We start from the raw sequence: 16,214 nt of genomic DNA, 5'->3' as shown, positions 1-16,214 counted from the left end.
TCACCTGTGTTGGGAAGTGGTTCTGGACTGGAAGTGTCTGGAGTTCCCAAAGCTTCACCTACCCACACAGAAGCAATGCTTTGGCTTTTGAAAAGAAAAGCTTTATTGCATGCAATGGAAAGGAGAGGAACTGTACAGGGGCCCAGCAGTCAGCCCAGGTAGCTGAGTGGAGCTCTCTGGGGGGACCCAGAGCACATCAATAGTACTGGCCTGTCCTGTGACCAATCTCCAAGGAAAAGAGGGCAGAGCACTGTGTTGCCATTCCCTGTGGGTCACTCTCATGCTTCTCACCAGCTCCTTCACAGGTCACTGTGGGTTTCATTGTCCTGTTTTCTGTCCAGCTCAGCTTCTGATGGGACTCTCTTCTTCAGGCCTTGCTGCTCTCTGCTGGTCTCCATCCTGTGCCCTTCGGCAGCAGATGGTAAATCTGACATTCCTGCCTTCCCCACACAGGACTGGGGCTGATTTTATGCCCAGAGCTGTGCTGCTGTAGGATCGTTTCCCTTGGGCTGATTCCCATTCCCCTCACAGGCTCTGGGATCCTGTGTGCTCTTGGAACAGTCTGGGACAGGGGAAGGTTTATCCACACCCACACCTGAATTTATCCTGTCCGTCCTGGCAAGGAGCAGGGTTGCCCTTCCCTACAGGCTCCCAGCCAGAAATGTGAGCTGCCCTTCGCTTGTGGCTGCAGGCAAGGCCAGGCTGTGGCCAGGTGGGGAAGGGTCTCCTTGTGCCCAGGCAGGGCTGGGAACACAGGGCTGTGGATGGATGTGACCTGCAGAGGCAGGATCTGTTGGGATCACCCCTGTGCCCAGGCTGGACTCCTCTCCCCTGGCAGTGCCTGCCTGGCAGTGCCACCTCTGGCATGAGGCAGTGCCAGAGTGCTCCTGTGTGCCAGGGCCAGCTCTTCCAGAGGGGACCCATCCAGGCTCAGACAGCAGCAGGGAAAGGTTGGGCTGAGCTCAGCCCCGAGGCTGGAGAGAAGCTGCAGGAGAGCCTGGGAGCAGAGACTGGGCAGGAATTCAAGAGCAATGAGACACATCCCATCCAGGGTTCCTACAGGAAGCTGGGCAGAACACAGATCAGCCTGCACCGCTTGGGTTTACCTCTCCTCCTGATGCATCTTTGAAATTGTTGCAGCTTTTTCACACATATTTTTTGTGGTTTCGGCTCCACCACAAGGTGCAGTTTGTACTTCACCATATCCAATGACTGTGCAGAGATAGTCACGGTACTTTCCATCTACAGTGAACCTGAATAGGGCAAAAAAGCCAAATTTGGTTACATTCCTGACATGCAGTGAAAGGCAGAGTGGCAGCTGCTAAGCTGTGTTACTGTCACTGGGACCAGGAACTGCCATGCTGGAATTCCCACCCATTCCTCACTGCTCTTCCCCACATCTCCACAAAAGTTTTTGGGCAATGCTTTCCCATCCAGAAACATTCCCCTGCTTTGGTCCCCTCCAGCCAATGGTACTGACATCACCCTCTCTCTCTTGTCCCTGCCTCCTGTCCCCTTCCTTTGCCCAGGGAGCTGCATCCAGCCAGATCCTTCCTTCCCCAGCAAACTCCAGCTGTGTCCTCTCCTGCCATTCCTACACGACAGCCCTGTGTTCCCTGGCCCTGCAAGGCTCCCTTTCCTTGGCACAGCCATGTGCTGAAGCACCTGCACCTCCAGCAATCAGCTTCCCCCAAAGCACAGGCCCTGATCACCCTTGGGCTCTCTGCTCTTTGCTCTGCCTTTGGCATTTTCCTCTTCCCAGACACTGCATGGCAGGGACTTGCTGGAAGGAGCTCACATGGTTGGGTCACGTTCCACATTGTTGATCCACTTCCACTTCTGCTCCTCTGGAGAGTGTGTGAGACCAAGTAAGTAGTAGTTATGACCTGATTGTGATCGAAGGTACTCCTGGAAAGGAAGCCAACAATGGGAGTACATGAAAATGACATTTTCTTCAGCAGAGGCACAGAAGGCTCCTGGCTAAACAGCCAGCACAGAGAGTGCAGTGTGCATCCAGCCACAGCACCTCTGCCCACAGCTCCAGAGGATTAATTTCTCCATTTCTATGGAAGATCATCTCCCTTTTGGAGGCCCCTGATGAAGATAAGAAATGTAATAGTAGCCCTGTGGCACCCTTACATTGCAGACAGACAGGTGTGACTTGATAGCTGGGGACACTTTTCCCTTTGGATGGAGCTGGCAAAACCTTTTCAGGTTCTGTCCCAGCCATGGCTCTTACAAAGAAGTGTCTGTTCAAGCTCCATGACCTGTGTGCTAAATCCCTGGAAAAGCCCAGCCAGCTGGGCAGGGAGTTTGCTCCTTGCCATGGGATCAGGCTTGGTTGGGCACAGAAGCTTCCAGGGACAGGACTCCAAGGCCCAGGAGGCCTCTCCCTGTGCAGGCCTTTGCTCCCACTGCCAGGCCTGGGCTGTCCATGGCTGGCAGCAGGTCCCAGAGCCCAAGGACATGTGAAAGGAGCTGGCACAAGTGTCACTGCCCAGCCCTTGGCCAGGCAGCTCCAGCCCCCCAAGCAGCTGCCCCAAGAGTTGGATCTCACCAGCTCTTCCCTGCTGTCAATGACCACCAGGTCTGAGCCCATGGCCTTGCATTCTGCACGGGAGGCATTCCAGTCCTTTGGTTTCTCCTCTGGAGAAAAGAAGTAGCATTTCCTCCCATATTTCTTCCATGATGGGGGGCAGCCTGCAGAAGGGAAGAAGAGGTGTGTAAAATCCATGTTCACACTGGCCAAAGAATGCCACAACAAAAGAGAGGTCAGAGAGGCCATTCCAGCCCCAGAAATGCCTGTGTGCTCCTGCTGAGAATTGTCAGCAGAGCACCAGGGATCCCCCAGAGCCTCTGGAGCTGATGGCAGCCCAGAATCAGCAGGCAGGAGCCAGACAGGGAGCAGCACAGCAAACAGCTCCAGCCTTTCCCAGCTTTGCTCAGCAGCTTCTAAACAGCCCCAGGGAATTGCACTGAGGTCAAAGGCTGGTAATGGAGGGCCTTGGAAAAGCAGTGGAAGCACATGATCCATCCTGCTCCCTGCAGTGCTGAGCTTCCAGAGGGATTGTTCTTCCTGTCTCTTCCAAAGCTCATCCTGGGAGTGTCCAGGATCAGGTTTGTATTCCTGAGATGGGAGAGGTTTTCTTTCTTTGTTTCCCTTCTCAACAAAATCCAGTCCCACACACCCTCCCCTGCCCCCTGCACAGTCAATTCCACAGGCCTCTGGAGACTCCCTCTGGAATGACAGAGGATTGCCTACCTAGTGCCTCTTCAGGGATGGTTCCTGGGGAGTCCTGTTGGCTGCCTGCTGTTGGACCATCTGGAAATAAGAACACAGTTTCTGCTTGCAAGGATTGGCCACTGTTCCAGGCACTGTCAGAGCTCTGCTGGACCTCTCTGACCCCCCATCACCCAACACAGAATGCAAACTTTGCCTCTTTGCTCATGGGTCTACTACAGAAATCATTAAATGGTCAGGTCAGGTTCCACTGAGGAAAAGGCAACACTTGAGTTCATTTACACAAGTTGTATCTTAATAACAGTGTATTCGTAAATAACAAGACCCTATGGAAAATTCATACAAAACTATAACTTAGAATAAACTCAAAATGCAGCAGTTTGTATTTGGAGAACAAGTGAAACCTGTGTGCTCTTGAACATAAAAACTACCTTGATTTAATTTCTCAAGTTTGATCTAGATCTCAAGTTTCTTAGGAGTATTTTTTTTTCAGGTGTGTAGCTGTTCTGAGCCAGTACTGAGCCTCACAAAGGAACAATAACTAAAGCCAGTCCTGGATCTAAGTCTAAGGACTCCTCTTTCAATGTTAGACTTAAAGCTCTGTTAAATCTACATTACATCTTTTTATTTTCTGTTGGTTCCTTTTTTTGTTTTTAATTTGCCCCACCATTTGCTGTTTGACATTTTACAAATGTCAGGTCACTGTCAAATATCAATCCTGAACTCTTTGCCCTGAAAAAAAGAATGAATTGCCTCCTCCAGCCCTGTTTTTTAAGTTCCAAGGATCAAAGGCTTTGCCATGACTTCCCCATGTGCATCTCTGAGCAGGTGGCAAAGTCTGGGACTTGAGAGTGATTGGTTGTGGAAGCTTCCCAAGCTTTTTCAGCCACCAAAGGATGGAAAGAAATAAGCAAACCCATCTGAAATTTTAAAATGGTTCTTTGAAAACTTTTAGAAGAAATACCAATTGGGTCTATTCATTTTTTTTCTGATGGAAGTAAACTTTTTTTCTACAAAATATAATTTATCTTTTTATTTAGCTCAAAATATGTTATGATCTTAAGGAAACTCCTGTAAGATGTGATTTAGTTGCCTCCTTCATATGAACTTTAATTCATAATTATTTTATGATTTTTTGTATTTTGGACATCTTGGTCTCATGATAAAACCTCATGACCTTGTGGGATTCTCACAGTTAGCCATTGTATTACTGGTAGGCATTATCAAATCTTAACTTTTTTCTTCAAAACATTTGTATAATAAATTCTTTGTCATTTGAATGTTGTGAGTTTTTCATTGGGATTTTGGCTTTTTTATCTGTTGGAATTTTAAACTTTCAAAACCACTTGATTCTCTTGCACATTTCCTCTTACAGCCATGCTTGGCTAAAAACTGCTGTCCTTTGCCTTCAAACCAAACTTCTGTTCCTACAGGCTTTGTATGTCATGGCCTGGACCTCAGTCAGTGGGAAAGAGACACAAATAAATGCCTGTTATGACATTAACAAAAGAACTTACATGTAATTATTAAATATACTGCCAGGACCAGTATGAGGATTATCACCACCAGTATAGCAACATGTTTTCTGGAACAACGGCTTTTACCTACAGAGGGACAGAAAAATAAAGATTAGGGGAACAGCTGGATGTTGTACTGCACAGCTGGACAAAAGCTCCTTTCCCCTGCATTCCAAGATGCCCTTTCAGGCTCCCACTGGGAATCTGAGGCCTTCCAGATCTGCAGGCTGGAGCCAGGCTGAATGTCCTGGTGCTTCCCCACTGGCTCTGGACCCCTGTGCTCAGGGAACTGAGCAGATCCCAACCTGCCATGGGTTTGAGGAGAGGGGAAAAGGAGGAGAGTCCTTGCAATCAATGCCCCCTCCCTCTGCTTCCTCCTCTCCTTTGTTCACTTTCCCTGCTGCTGGGGACAGGAGCCTGGGCTCGGGGGGGTCTGGGTGTGGCCCAACATATCCTTCTATTCCTTTGCCAGGAAAGCCAACAAGTGTTTAGGGGCACAGAATGCAACACCTCAGCTGCTCCTGCTCTGAGTGTGGAAAGCAGACAATTGTATCCTCCTGCCCCCTCATGGTTTTGTGTCACTGCATGTTTGGGACATCAGGATCATCCCCTCTGCTCTTCTTGTTTAAATTCCTATCACTTTATCAGACAGCTAAACTCACCTGATGATTTGCAGTTTGCTGCAGCCTTTGTGTCTTGGGACTTCACTTTCACTTCTGCATAGGTACAACCTGAGGGAACAAGAACAGAGCACAGAGAGAGCTGAGAATCAACTTAAATGAAATAAAAATGACTGAAATTGTGAGAAATGCTGAACACAGGACAGCAACTAGTTGCTGTGACTGTGGTTAACTATGCAAAAATTATATTTTTCTCCATTATAGGCACTGATCTCTGCTCTGTGTGACCCGGGACAGGACCCAAGGGAACAGCTGGAGCTGTGTCAGAACAGGGACAGGGTGGATATCAGGGAAAGGTTCTTCCCCCAGAGGGTGCTGGGGCACTGAACCCAGCAGTGGTGGATATCAGGGTGGGTCAGGGTGGATATCAGGGAAAGGTTCTTCCCCCAGAGGGTGATGGGGCACTGAACCCAGCAGTGGTGGATATCAGAGTGGGTCAGGGTGGATATCAGGGAAAGGTTCTTCCCCCAGAGGGTGCTGGGGCCCCAAGACAGCCAGAGCTCAAGCAGCATTTGGAAAACACTCTCAGGGATGCACAGGGTGGGATTATTGGGGTATCTGTGCAGGGCCTGGAGTTGGACTGGATGACCCTTGTGGGTCCCTTCCAGCTCAGGATATTCTGATTCCATGTTTCATGATGACTCTTTCACCCTTGGAGCACTTGCTAGATGCAGGAACAGAACTGATTTCTTTTCAAGGGAGACAACACCAAAGGGACAGGAGTACATACTCACATTGCCAATCTTGACAAAAGGGGAGGAAAGTGCCAAGGGTGGCCCAAGGTTGTTCATCCTGACAGGAATGGTGAGAATGACTAAAACATCAAAGCCTGAAAACTGCAGATTGTACTAAATTTGGAGGGGTTTGAGTGTTTATCTAAATAACCCAGATAACAGGGAGAGTAGTGAAATCTATTCCATCATCTGCAGGTAATAAATACAGAGCAGCAGGGAAGAAAACATATGGAGAGGAAAGAAAGGTCAGAGGGAGATAAAAAGTGGGTAAAAAGTCAAAAATAGGACATTGCAGTGTTATAAAACTCTCCAAGTCATTGTGATATACAACACTGAACCCCCTGGGTTCTATCACTGTACAAAGCTAAGACAGAAGCCAGGGATTTGAGCTCTTTTCAGAAGATGGAGACAATATCTGTGAAATCTTGTGCATAATTTCAGTGAACACATAGAAGAGTGGGTAGGGGTTTCCCTGAAAGGCACAAGCAGAGAAACACCCAAATGTTACTAGAAATCTATCAAAATTCTGAATAGGAACACGTGGCTTAAATTCTAAGGAAAATGGAACTTGTAATCAGTGGCATCAATTGTGGTCAATTGAGCCCTGCATTCATCAGTTGAAAGTGGTGGTAAAACCCTTTTTCCTGGGCTGTTAGTATCTCCACACATCTGAAAAGACATGCAGAGGGTTCAGACTTTGTGCAAAAGAGAAACATTGGATGGCAAGAAATAATTTCTGCCAGAGGGAAAGCAGGGTTAGAAAGAAAGGGAAGAAAAATGGAAATGAAATACAGAGACACACTCTATGAAGTCTGTTAATTTTTAGGATGTACTTTTATGGCAGATATTGCAGAACCAGTGCAAACATTTATGCAACCATTTTAAACTCATTAAAGAAAGGTAAATCCTCGGTTAGCATTTGCAGTCCTTGATCCCAAATCAGACTAAAGCTGTCCAGGAAACATTTCACCCTTGTGCATTCAACAAGCAGTTGGTACAGCCAGAGCAGGAGGAGAAGCCCCCAGGCAGTGCCTGCTGTGCTCAGGGAGCAGGAACAGCTGTGCAGGAGACTGCTGTGAGCACCAGCAACAGCAGCCACTCCATCCTGAGCAGTTTGCTGCAGGAATCTCAGTCTGCTGGGGGACAACAGGCCAGGGCCAGCAGCAATGGATGTTCAGCTCTGGAATGCTCTCCAAAATGGATAAAAGGACTCTTAATCTCACACCAGAGACACTGCCTCACACCTGCACCTTAGCAAGAGAAAAGTAATCTTCCAACAACTTGCCTTTGTAAATATCAACAACCCTCTCTGGACACTGCACCTGCAGTTTTCCAGCCCTGGCCCTCATGTTCCCCTTGTGCTCTTTGGGGCTTTGGTGCTGCAAGGAACTCTCTCAAGAGATATGGGAGAGAGAGTGGAGAATGCAAAGAAAGCTCAGTGCTCAGCACTGGACCTACCTTGGCCATCAGGGACCGTCAGGATTCTGGGTCTGGTTGATTCAGGCAAGTTCAGGTCAGCATAAAGGACATTTTCTGCCATTCTTGTCCCACTTCTCCTTTTTTCCTCCCTCGGCTGTTGTGACAGTGACACTCTGGGCTGGGCACAACACAGAGCTCCCTCCCCTCTCAAACCTTCAGCAGGAAGTTCTTGACTCTTCCGTTCACACATCAACTTCTAATGAGGAGTCTATTTCTACTTCATGTTTTGATGGCACAGGGTTTTATGTCATCAACATGAGGAAATACAAGTTCATGGCCTCCCTGAGGTCACCTCTGTTGGGAAGTGGTTCTGGATTGGAAGTATCTTGAGTTCTCAAAGCTTCACCCACCCACCCACAAAACATTTTGCTCTGCTGTGTCCTGCGCTCTGTGGGCTCTGTGCAGCTCACAGACATTGTCTGCTTCTCTGCAAGGGAATTCTGGAGGCAAAATGGGAATCAGAAAGGGGGATTGGTCCGGCGTGTTTTAGGAAGCACAAAAGGTGCTTAAGGCAGCAACTGGAATAATGTGGCCTAAACAAAAGTATCCCTTGGCTTTCTAGGTTTGTAATATCCCTCTGGGCAGTTGGGGTCAGCTGTGTCCCCTCTCAATTCCTTGTGCACCCCCAGCCCCCTCAGTGGTTGGGTGGGATGACAAACAGGACTCTCACTCTGTTTAATCTCTGCTCAGCAAGAACTAAAGCATCCCTGTGGTCTCAACACTGTTCCAGCACAAGTCCAAAATGTAGTCATACCAGTTACTATGAGGGAAATTAACTCTCTCCCAGCCAAAACCATCCCAGGGCTCCTAGAATTTAAGAACAATGTGAAGGTCCTTGATTGGAGGCTCACAGGAAGGGAAGAAAGCTGGTGGAAGTGTTGGAAGGAATGTCCTGTGAGGAGCAGCTGAGGATTCCAGTTTGGTTTGTCCAGTTTAGAGAAAGGGAGGCTGAGGGGTGACCTCTTTTCTCTCTGGAGTCCCAGCACAGGAAGGACATGGAACTGTTGGAGAGAGTCCTGATGAGGGCAAGAAAGTGCTGAGAATCTGGAGAACCTCTGCCATAGGGAAAGTGAGAGAATGAGATTTTTCAGTCTGGAGAACAAAAGCTCTGGGGTGACCTCTTTGTGCCCTTCCAGTGCCTGAAGGGAGCTACAAGAAAGACGGAAAGAGACTTGACAAGGCCCTGAGTGACCAACAAGAGGAAATGGCTTCACGCTGACAGAGAGTGGATTTAGATTGGATACTAGGAAGAAATTGTTCTCTGTGAGGGTGGTGAGGCCCTGGCACAGATCCCCAAAGAAGTGTGGCTGCCCCATGCCTGGAAGTGTCCAAGGTCATGTTGGATGGGGCTCTGAGCAACCTGGGACAGTGGAAGGTGTCCCGTGACAGGAAAGGTGGAATGAGATGATCTTAAGGTCCCTTCCAACCCAAACCATTCTATGATTCTATGATCACTGCATTCCTGTCTTTATAGAAATGTAACACATTGCTTTTCTGATTTAAAACAAACTATAGGGAAAAGTTGAGTGGTTTTTAAAAAAATAAATACCAATTCTGATTGAACCTATTTCTTCTACAGAAAGACAATTTTCTATTATGGATATATTCTCTCAGGGCCATCAGATCTGGAATACCTTCTGGTGCCGGTGGTCATGGCAGAGGCTTCTTCAAAGAGCCAGGGATGTGTTCTGGTATTCTGTGCCTCATGTCCCATAATCACAGGCCCAGAGAAGTCAAGCAAACACCAAATGTGTGAGAGAAAGAAAAGGAAGTGAAGTGGTTTCTGTGGTGGTTGATGACTCAGAAGTTTGTACTGCAGTTAAATGAAGGTTTGCAGTGGCCCTCAGACCTGACAGGGAGATGTGTCCAGAAATTCTGTGGCAGGCCGAAATAATGAGGCCTAAACAACAGACTCTGACTGAGGCCTGAACAACAGGCCCTGAGACAAAGTTGCCTCTAGATGAACCTTCCAGCTAAATGTTATATATATATATTCAATCATTAATGAACTATTGTTAATAAATAATATTAATATAATAACATAACATTTAATTAATGAAATATAGTTAAATTAATTGTATGTGTTTGTTTATTGGCAAAACATGTGTTTACCTTTCCATATCCAGAAACTGGATAAGGCCACATCTGGCCTAGTTAGAGAAGTACACAATCACAGACAATTCCCTTGGTTACCCCTTGAGCCCTTGTTAAGCCTTTTGGGGGAAATCCAATAGGGGAATGAAACTAGAAATTATTAATGTCAGCTTGTTTGTTTAAGAATATAAAAGATGGGCTACTGTCACAACAAAGTCAGGAAGCCATTCCACATCCCCACAATGTGGAATGGGTTGGAGAGAATCTTAAAGATCATCTTGTTCTGAACCCTTGCAATGGGCAGGGACACCTTCCACTGTCCCAGGTTGCTCAGAGCCCCATGCAACCTGGCTTTGGACACTTCCAGGTATGGGACAGCCACAGCTTCTCAGGGAAACCCAAAGTATTCTGTGATTTTTCAGCTCCACCAAGTGTTAATTCCTTTTTTCATTCAGATTTTTCCTTTCTATTAGGGAACTGCATTGCTAATTTGACAGTTGTAACATGGACTGAGTGTAGGAAACATCCATTGAGTTCGATCAACTTTTGTGATTTTTATTGCTGGTTTTCTGGAGTGAGAAGCACATGATAGCACCAATCCCACAAATTTTGCCATAAAAATAGTGCCCCTCTTTCCTGTGGAATATTGCCTACGCTCATCAGCAGGTTCTGCTGCATCTTGAGGGAGTGCTGACTGTGTGGGCTGGTGCTGTTTGAAGAAGGAAGGTGCAATACCCCACTGAGTTGATGCTTTTGAACTCCATTTGACAAAGACGGTGCAAATACCATAGGGGAGAAGTTAAAACAGGGATCCAGCTCCCCTTGTAAATCCTTTTATGTGATACTGAGATGCTGCATAACTTAATACTGGAGATAGCACACAGGGTAGTTTGTATTGTATTTCTGAGCACTTAGCCACACTTTTCAGCATTTAAATGTATACTTATTTTTTCTCTGTGGTATTGTGTATTTCCCACAAAACTATGATGAGTAAATATCTTCAGTAATTTAAAGATATTTTTCTGTGGGTCTGTATGGGTGGGACAATGGCCCTGCATGTCTGTGTTAATAATGAGATGTCTGTGTTAATCATTCTGCTGCAATTCCTTAGCACCTAATGAATTTGACTTCCTAAACACTAGCTAAGGGTATGGGCAACATCTGACAGCATTTTCCTAACAGAGAAGCCCTCACACTCCCACTTCACTCCTACTCTTGCCAGCTCTATTCCCATTTTTCCAAGATGAGTCATGTCCATCTTTTGGCCTCTACAATCCCAAACTCACTGTGCCCATGACCAAGAAAGACAGAAGAAAGAGAGATTTTTAACATACCAGGCTCTTGTCCAATACTTACATTGTGCAGCCTCAGGTCAGAAGTGAAGAATCTTCTGGGGTCAGTTGAGTCCTATGTGTCTCTGTACCTCATCAAGAAAACAGATCTGGTAAAGATTTCACTACAAGATCCAAATTCAAAGATAAGTAATCTGCAAATCATCTATTCTGAAATAGATAAAACATTTAAAATAAAACATACATTATGAATGAAGAATGCAGTAAACACTTGGAAAAACAACCCTCCTTTGGGAAAGCAAGCCTTCTGGGCTGGTTTTTCACCACTTGATGATTCTCAGATAATGACTTTTATTTGGTTGTAGTAAAAAGGAAAATTAAAATAAAAACTAAGGATGTGAGAGAGAGAGGCTTAGAAGGAAGATTTCAAATAGAAAACCTCACTAAAATTCCACTTACAGTAACTAGGATATCTTTCCCTCAAGCTATCTGTTCCTTGGGTTCAGTGGATGTGCTTGACAGCTGAGCAAATGTGGATTTTTCTGGATTTAATGTGCTTGCTTACTGTATCCAGACCTATAATAATTGGGAGATATTTTCTGATATGTAAAAGATTTGAAAAAACCTGTAACTTTTTTGGGACCAAAATTATTTTCTAATATAAACAAAGAGTTTCTGCTACCAAGGAGGAAAAAAATCATTGTTAACGTTAAATATATTTTCTGAAAATAATGGAATATTTAATACTTTTGAAATCAAACATTTCAATTTTTCCTTTCAGGATGTTCTTTTAGGAGAAATTAAATGCTTTGGGTTTACACCAAATCACTTTTAAAAAATCATTATTAAACAAATAAGAACAAGTGTTTCTTCTATTTTTTTCCTGCAGTAATTCACAGCCAAAAGGTCCCTGTCTGGGTCACAAACCAAGAAAGATTTTAAAAGTGGTTTTAACAAGAATCATTTTGCAACCAGCTCATGACCATAAGGAAAGCTGGCTACCTCACTCCTTCCAAACTTTACCCATTTTTAGACAAACATTGTGACATATTTTGTGCAACATATATTTTATTTTTGTGTGAAAGAGGAACTGAAAACAGCTGAACAAAGTAAAACCACTGAAACTGGTATAAACTCTTTCTCTCTGTATCTGTATAAAATTAAGCTGTCTGTTTCTCTTTAATATTTAAAGGAAAACAAAACAGTCTGGTTTTTATTTAGCAGCCTTGGTGGCATTTTTACCCCTCTAAACTCCAGCTGCTTTAACATCAGAGATCTCTACTTAGTGGTTGCCTGACAGTGGAAAACACAAGAATTCCCAAGGATGTCCTATCCTATGCCTGACATATCTCAGTGTGTCGGGGCCTCACCACCCTCACAGGGAACCATTTCTTCCTCATATCCATCTAAACCTGCTCTCTGTCAGTGTGAAGCCATTGCCCCTTGTCCTGTCACTCCAGGCCCTTGTCAAGAGTCTCTCTCCATCTTTCCTGTGGGCTCCCTTCAGGCTCTGGAAGGCCACAATGAGGTGACCCCAAAGCCTTCTCTTCTCCAGGCTGAACGATTCCCAATTCCCTTTCCAGGCTGAAGATTCCCAATCCTCTTAACCTTTCAATATACCTTTTGTCCAACATACTTGGAGCATGACCCTTGGCAAAGGGGGATGAAGAGGAAATCTGTTCATCTTACAGAGAAGCAGATGCTGCCATTTCAGAAGGCACCTCCTGTCACAATGTCAGATCCAGGCAGCTCTCCATGAGGGCTGAATCCACATGCCGCCCAGCCAGTGTGGATGTGCAGCCCAACCCATCAGCTCCTGTTCCTCATGGTCCCAGCAGAGGCAGAACATGCTGGAAGGATCCAGGAAGGTGGGGAAACGCAGCAGTGGAAATGCAAGCTGGCCAGAACAAAAGCATGGGAGGAACAAGAGACAGACCTTTGTCTTGATTCCTGAGAAGAACATTACCATCATCTCTGCAGTCTCTGAGTCTTACTGATACCTTGGGCAGCTAGGAGAAGCCCAGTTTATATGGAAGTGCCCGAGGCTGGACTTGTTGCCAGGAAGGAGGGCTGGAACCCAACTGTTCTATATTCAACTTAAAATGTAGGAAAGATCAACACTTTACATAACATGCCCTGGCTCCCTGCCTGAGTGAAACTGTACTAAGCCATCTCATATATATCTTTAAACATTTTTAACAGCTGTTTTGTCCTACAGACCCAGAACAAGGCAGCCAAGTGTTTACCTCCTACTCAGTACTCCTCAGGGTGGGTGAATGTTGGCTCTCCTCACCAAGAAAAAGGGGCACTTCTGATGAACTTGTCTTGCCATTGCAGATTCTAAAATGAACTCTGATTGTGCCACTCTTGTGGGATGGTTATGAACAAATTTGTAGGAAAGAAGCTAAGCCTTAATGCCATGGCTTATCAGAGGGAGCTGTTGTGGCACATGGAAAGGGCTCCTGTGATAGCAATCTGGAAGAGTAGAATAAGAAAAATGCCTCTGCTCCATGTGCTATACCTTGGTGAGAGTGAGTCAATGGAGAAAAGTGCATCATCTCTTGTGCTGCCTGAGACCTTTCAGTGTAATGACATAAAAACAATAACCCTCAACAGGTTTCTGACCAGTTCTGTCAGGACATCTCCAATTTGCCCAGTTGCATAATCCATTGCAATACTTATCCCAGATCTGTAGATTCTGGAGGACATGGTAGTTTATTCCTATTAACTTGCAGGGGAAATGTAGAAAAGCCATTTGTTTTATTTTTCTGGGGCAAGTGTTGGAAGAACAGATGAACAACAGAGAAGGAGAGTTATCTGATCTGATGCGCAGACATAGGGTTTAAAGAGATCAAACTGCATACAGACTGCTTGAATCCCAGGTCATTTTGTTGACAGTCCTGTTTTAGACAGGACTGTATAGTCCTGAAGTATAATTATGTCTTCTTATTTCAGTTCTCTGATCAAATGCTGACACTTTTTATACTGTCTGCTCCAGAGAGGCCCAAGACTGGTTTTTTGGGGGAACCAGGGCTGAGGGATACAGTAATGCAAATTGAGTATTTGGAGGTTAGGACAGCACAGGGATATCAAAACTGAGAGACTTTGGCTCCTCTGGGAGATGAATCAAAGACAGAACTAATCATGAAGTGGGGAGGGAAAAAGGCAAGGGAATCTGCATCTTGCAGAGCTGCCCATGGGAGAAATTTTCACTGTGGCTTGTTCTCCACTTTTAGGCAGAAAATCCTTTCCTCACATGGAGAAGAGTGTGAGATTGGAGGATGCAACTGAGACACTGCTGGAATGTGCAACTCTCCTGGAATTATGAGGAGAAATGGTTTGGCTGTGTGACAAGGATTGGAGTTGCATGGTCTCTTGGGTGGAACAGGATGTGGTGGTGTTTGCATGGCACTGCTGAGGGGCGTGGGAGAGATGTGCAGGAAGATACCACAGATTGGCAGTGAGCAGAATGCCAAGGAAGATTTGAAAATTATAGATGACCTGAGAAGAGGGAGGAAGATAAAATCTGCTTCCTGTAGAAAACGAAATGCTCCTACAGGAGCCAAGTGTGAAAAGAAAGAGTGTCAGAACTACAGGATGCAGTGGCACCTCTGAGTATCTGCCTCAGGCAAAAGACAGAGACAGACAGGAGAGGAAAGCAGTGAAGTTCCACCGAGTTTTCTCTCTGGGGATTATGATGACGCGCAACAAACTCAGAAGGTGAAGAAGAAGGAAAATGCTATGCCCAGTACTCTCAAAACAGCCCTGATTGTTCCACTGCTGAAATCCTTTGCTGGCAGCACACACATCCCCAGCTCACAGCCAACTTCCACCGCACATCTCCCCAGCTCAGCAACTCCCTGTTGCAGTGCAGGAAGCAGCAGAATACTGTTACATAGAGCCAGCTGAAGCAATGTGAGTATCATTTCACAGTATTTGCATTCTGGTGAGGTTATTTAATACCTCTGTTCTTTCAGGACAAATTTTAACAAAAAATTCAACTTAAAAAGAAATTGGATTTAAAATTGTCTGAAGGCTGATACCCAAACAGGTTTTTAACAGAGTGGTAACTTGAACCTATTGTAACTAGGCTAAAAAATATACTTACATTCAGCTACTCACTTCTTTGACAGCCCTCTTTTCCATTAATCTATCCCAGATTCTCTATATTTCAAAAAGCTATAGCCCTTGTGGAAGATGATGCCAAGCTGAGTCACCTTTTGCCACACATCTGCAGGGCTACTTCTTCCAAATCCTATGGATCATATGGAAGCAGCAGAGGAGCTGTAAAGCTCCTTGTTGAATAACACATGCAATCCTGAAGGAAAGGGGGTGGAATAAGGGAGATTTTTTCACAAGCTGCCTTGTGAAAGGACTTCACCTTTACTTAATGTAATTTCTCAGCTCTGTCACTGCTCTGGGCTTGTTTATCCATAGCTGTGTTGCACAAATCCTCCTGTTCCAGGAGTTGTCCCACTGCAGCTGTGAAAAGCCCTTTCCTTCTTCACAGGTTGAAAATCCTGGATGCCCAAAAAACCTGAGGATAGAGAGGTGGAGATTCTCTTTATAATAAGTAATTTGATAAGCGGATTAGCAGGGACAGATACATCAGCATGTGAGGGATATTTACGGAATGGGGAACTGTAGGACTGCAGGTTTTTTTCCTCCTTTCCCTTTTCAAGATTTAGAGGGGTGCCAAAAATACTGCTAAAGGCTGGGGCATCCCAGGTGATGGCTAAAGGCATTTTGGAACAAATATAAACAGTGTCTACACAGCCATTTTCTGGACAGACTTGCCACCTGAAAGCTCTGAGCACTGGAAGCACAGGGAGGGTCAAAGATGAGCAGTTCCCAGGCTGATAAATTTGCTTTACTTGTCTCACATAGCAAACAGGAGGGCACAGGCACACCCAGAGCTGCAGAAATTGATGCCTGCTGGTAAATCCTTGCAGAGTAGATCAGGAGCAATCAGGAGAGTCTCTGCTTTTGAAGGCCACTGATGTGGGCTCTGCAATGGCTGTGCATTTGATGTACTGCAGTTATACCCTCCCAGGAACAGTGGTTGAAGTGCAATTATGCAGAAAGCTTTCGATTCCAGAAAGGTTGTTATTTACAGACAACAGTTTTGTAATGAGGTTTCAGAGGCAGAAGTGTTCTAACAGTTTGGTCACTGAGCC

At 45.5% G+C, this 16,214-nt stretch overlaps 1 protein-coding gene across 1 annotated transcript; it reads right to left on the bottom strand.

The window, feature by feature from the left end:
- Window positions 1-85: 85 nt before the first annotated feature.
- Window positions 86-15,412, bottom strand: LOC139587868 (C-type lectin domain family 5 member A-like). The gene is made up of 8 exons (XM_071422527.1): window positions 11,102-15,412; window positions 7,631-8,800; window positions 5,421-5,489; window positions 4,759-4,845; window positions 3,263-3,322; window positions 2,558-2,700; window positions 1,799-1,908; window positions 86-1,253 (listed from the first exon to the last, which is right to left on the bottom strand). Exons 2-8 carry the CDS (start codon window positions 7,839-7,841, stop codon window positions 1,103-1,105), a joined length of 831 nt encoding a protein of 276 aa, XP_071278628.1. The 5' UTR covers window positions 7,842-8,800; window positions 11,102-15,412; the 3' UTR covers window positions 86-1,102.
- Window positions 15,413-16,214: the final 802 nt, after the last annotated feature.

This window comes from Agelaius tricolor, unplaced genomic scaffold, assembly GCF_023055355.1.
Source record: "Agelaius tricolor isolate 1412-34295 unplaced genomic scaffold, bAgeTri1.0.p SCAF_3, whole genome shotgun sequence".
Lineage (NCBI taxonomy): Eukaryota > Metazoa > Chordata > Aves > Passeriformes > Icteridae > Agelaius > Agelaius tricolor.
The sequence above is the reverse complement of the archived record's forward strand: the minus strand, read 5'-3'. Positions and strand labels throughout refer to the sequence as shown.

Bases quoted from the DNA above. Each gene is read 5' to 3' on its own strand.
- LOC139587868 (XM_071422527.1), bottom strand. From the start codon at position 7,841: ATGTGTGAACGGAAGAGTCAAGAACTTCCTGCTGAAGGTTTGAGAGGG. The intron at 4,846-5,420 runs GTGAGTTTAGCT...GTCCCTCTGTAG, and splicing joins AGCAAACTGCAAATCATCAG to GTAAAAGCCGTTGTTCCAGA. The intron at 1,254-1,798 runs GTGAGCTCCTTC...TGCCCTATTCAG, and splicing joins GTGGAACGTGACCCAACCAT to GTTCACTGTAGATGGAAAGT.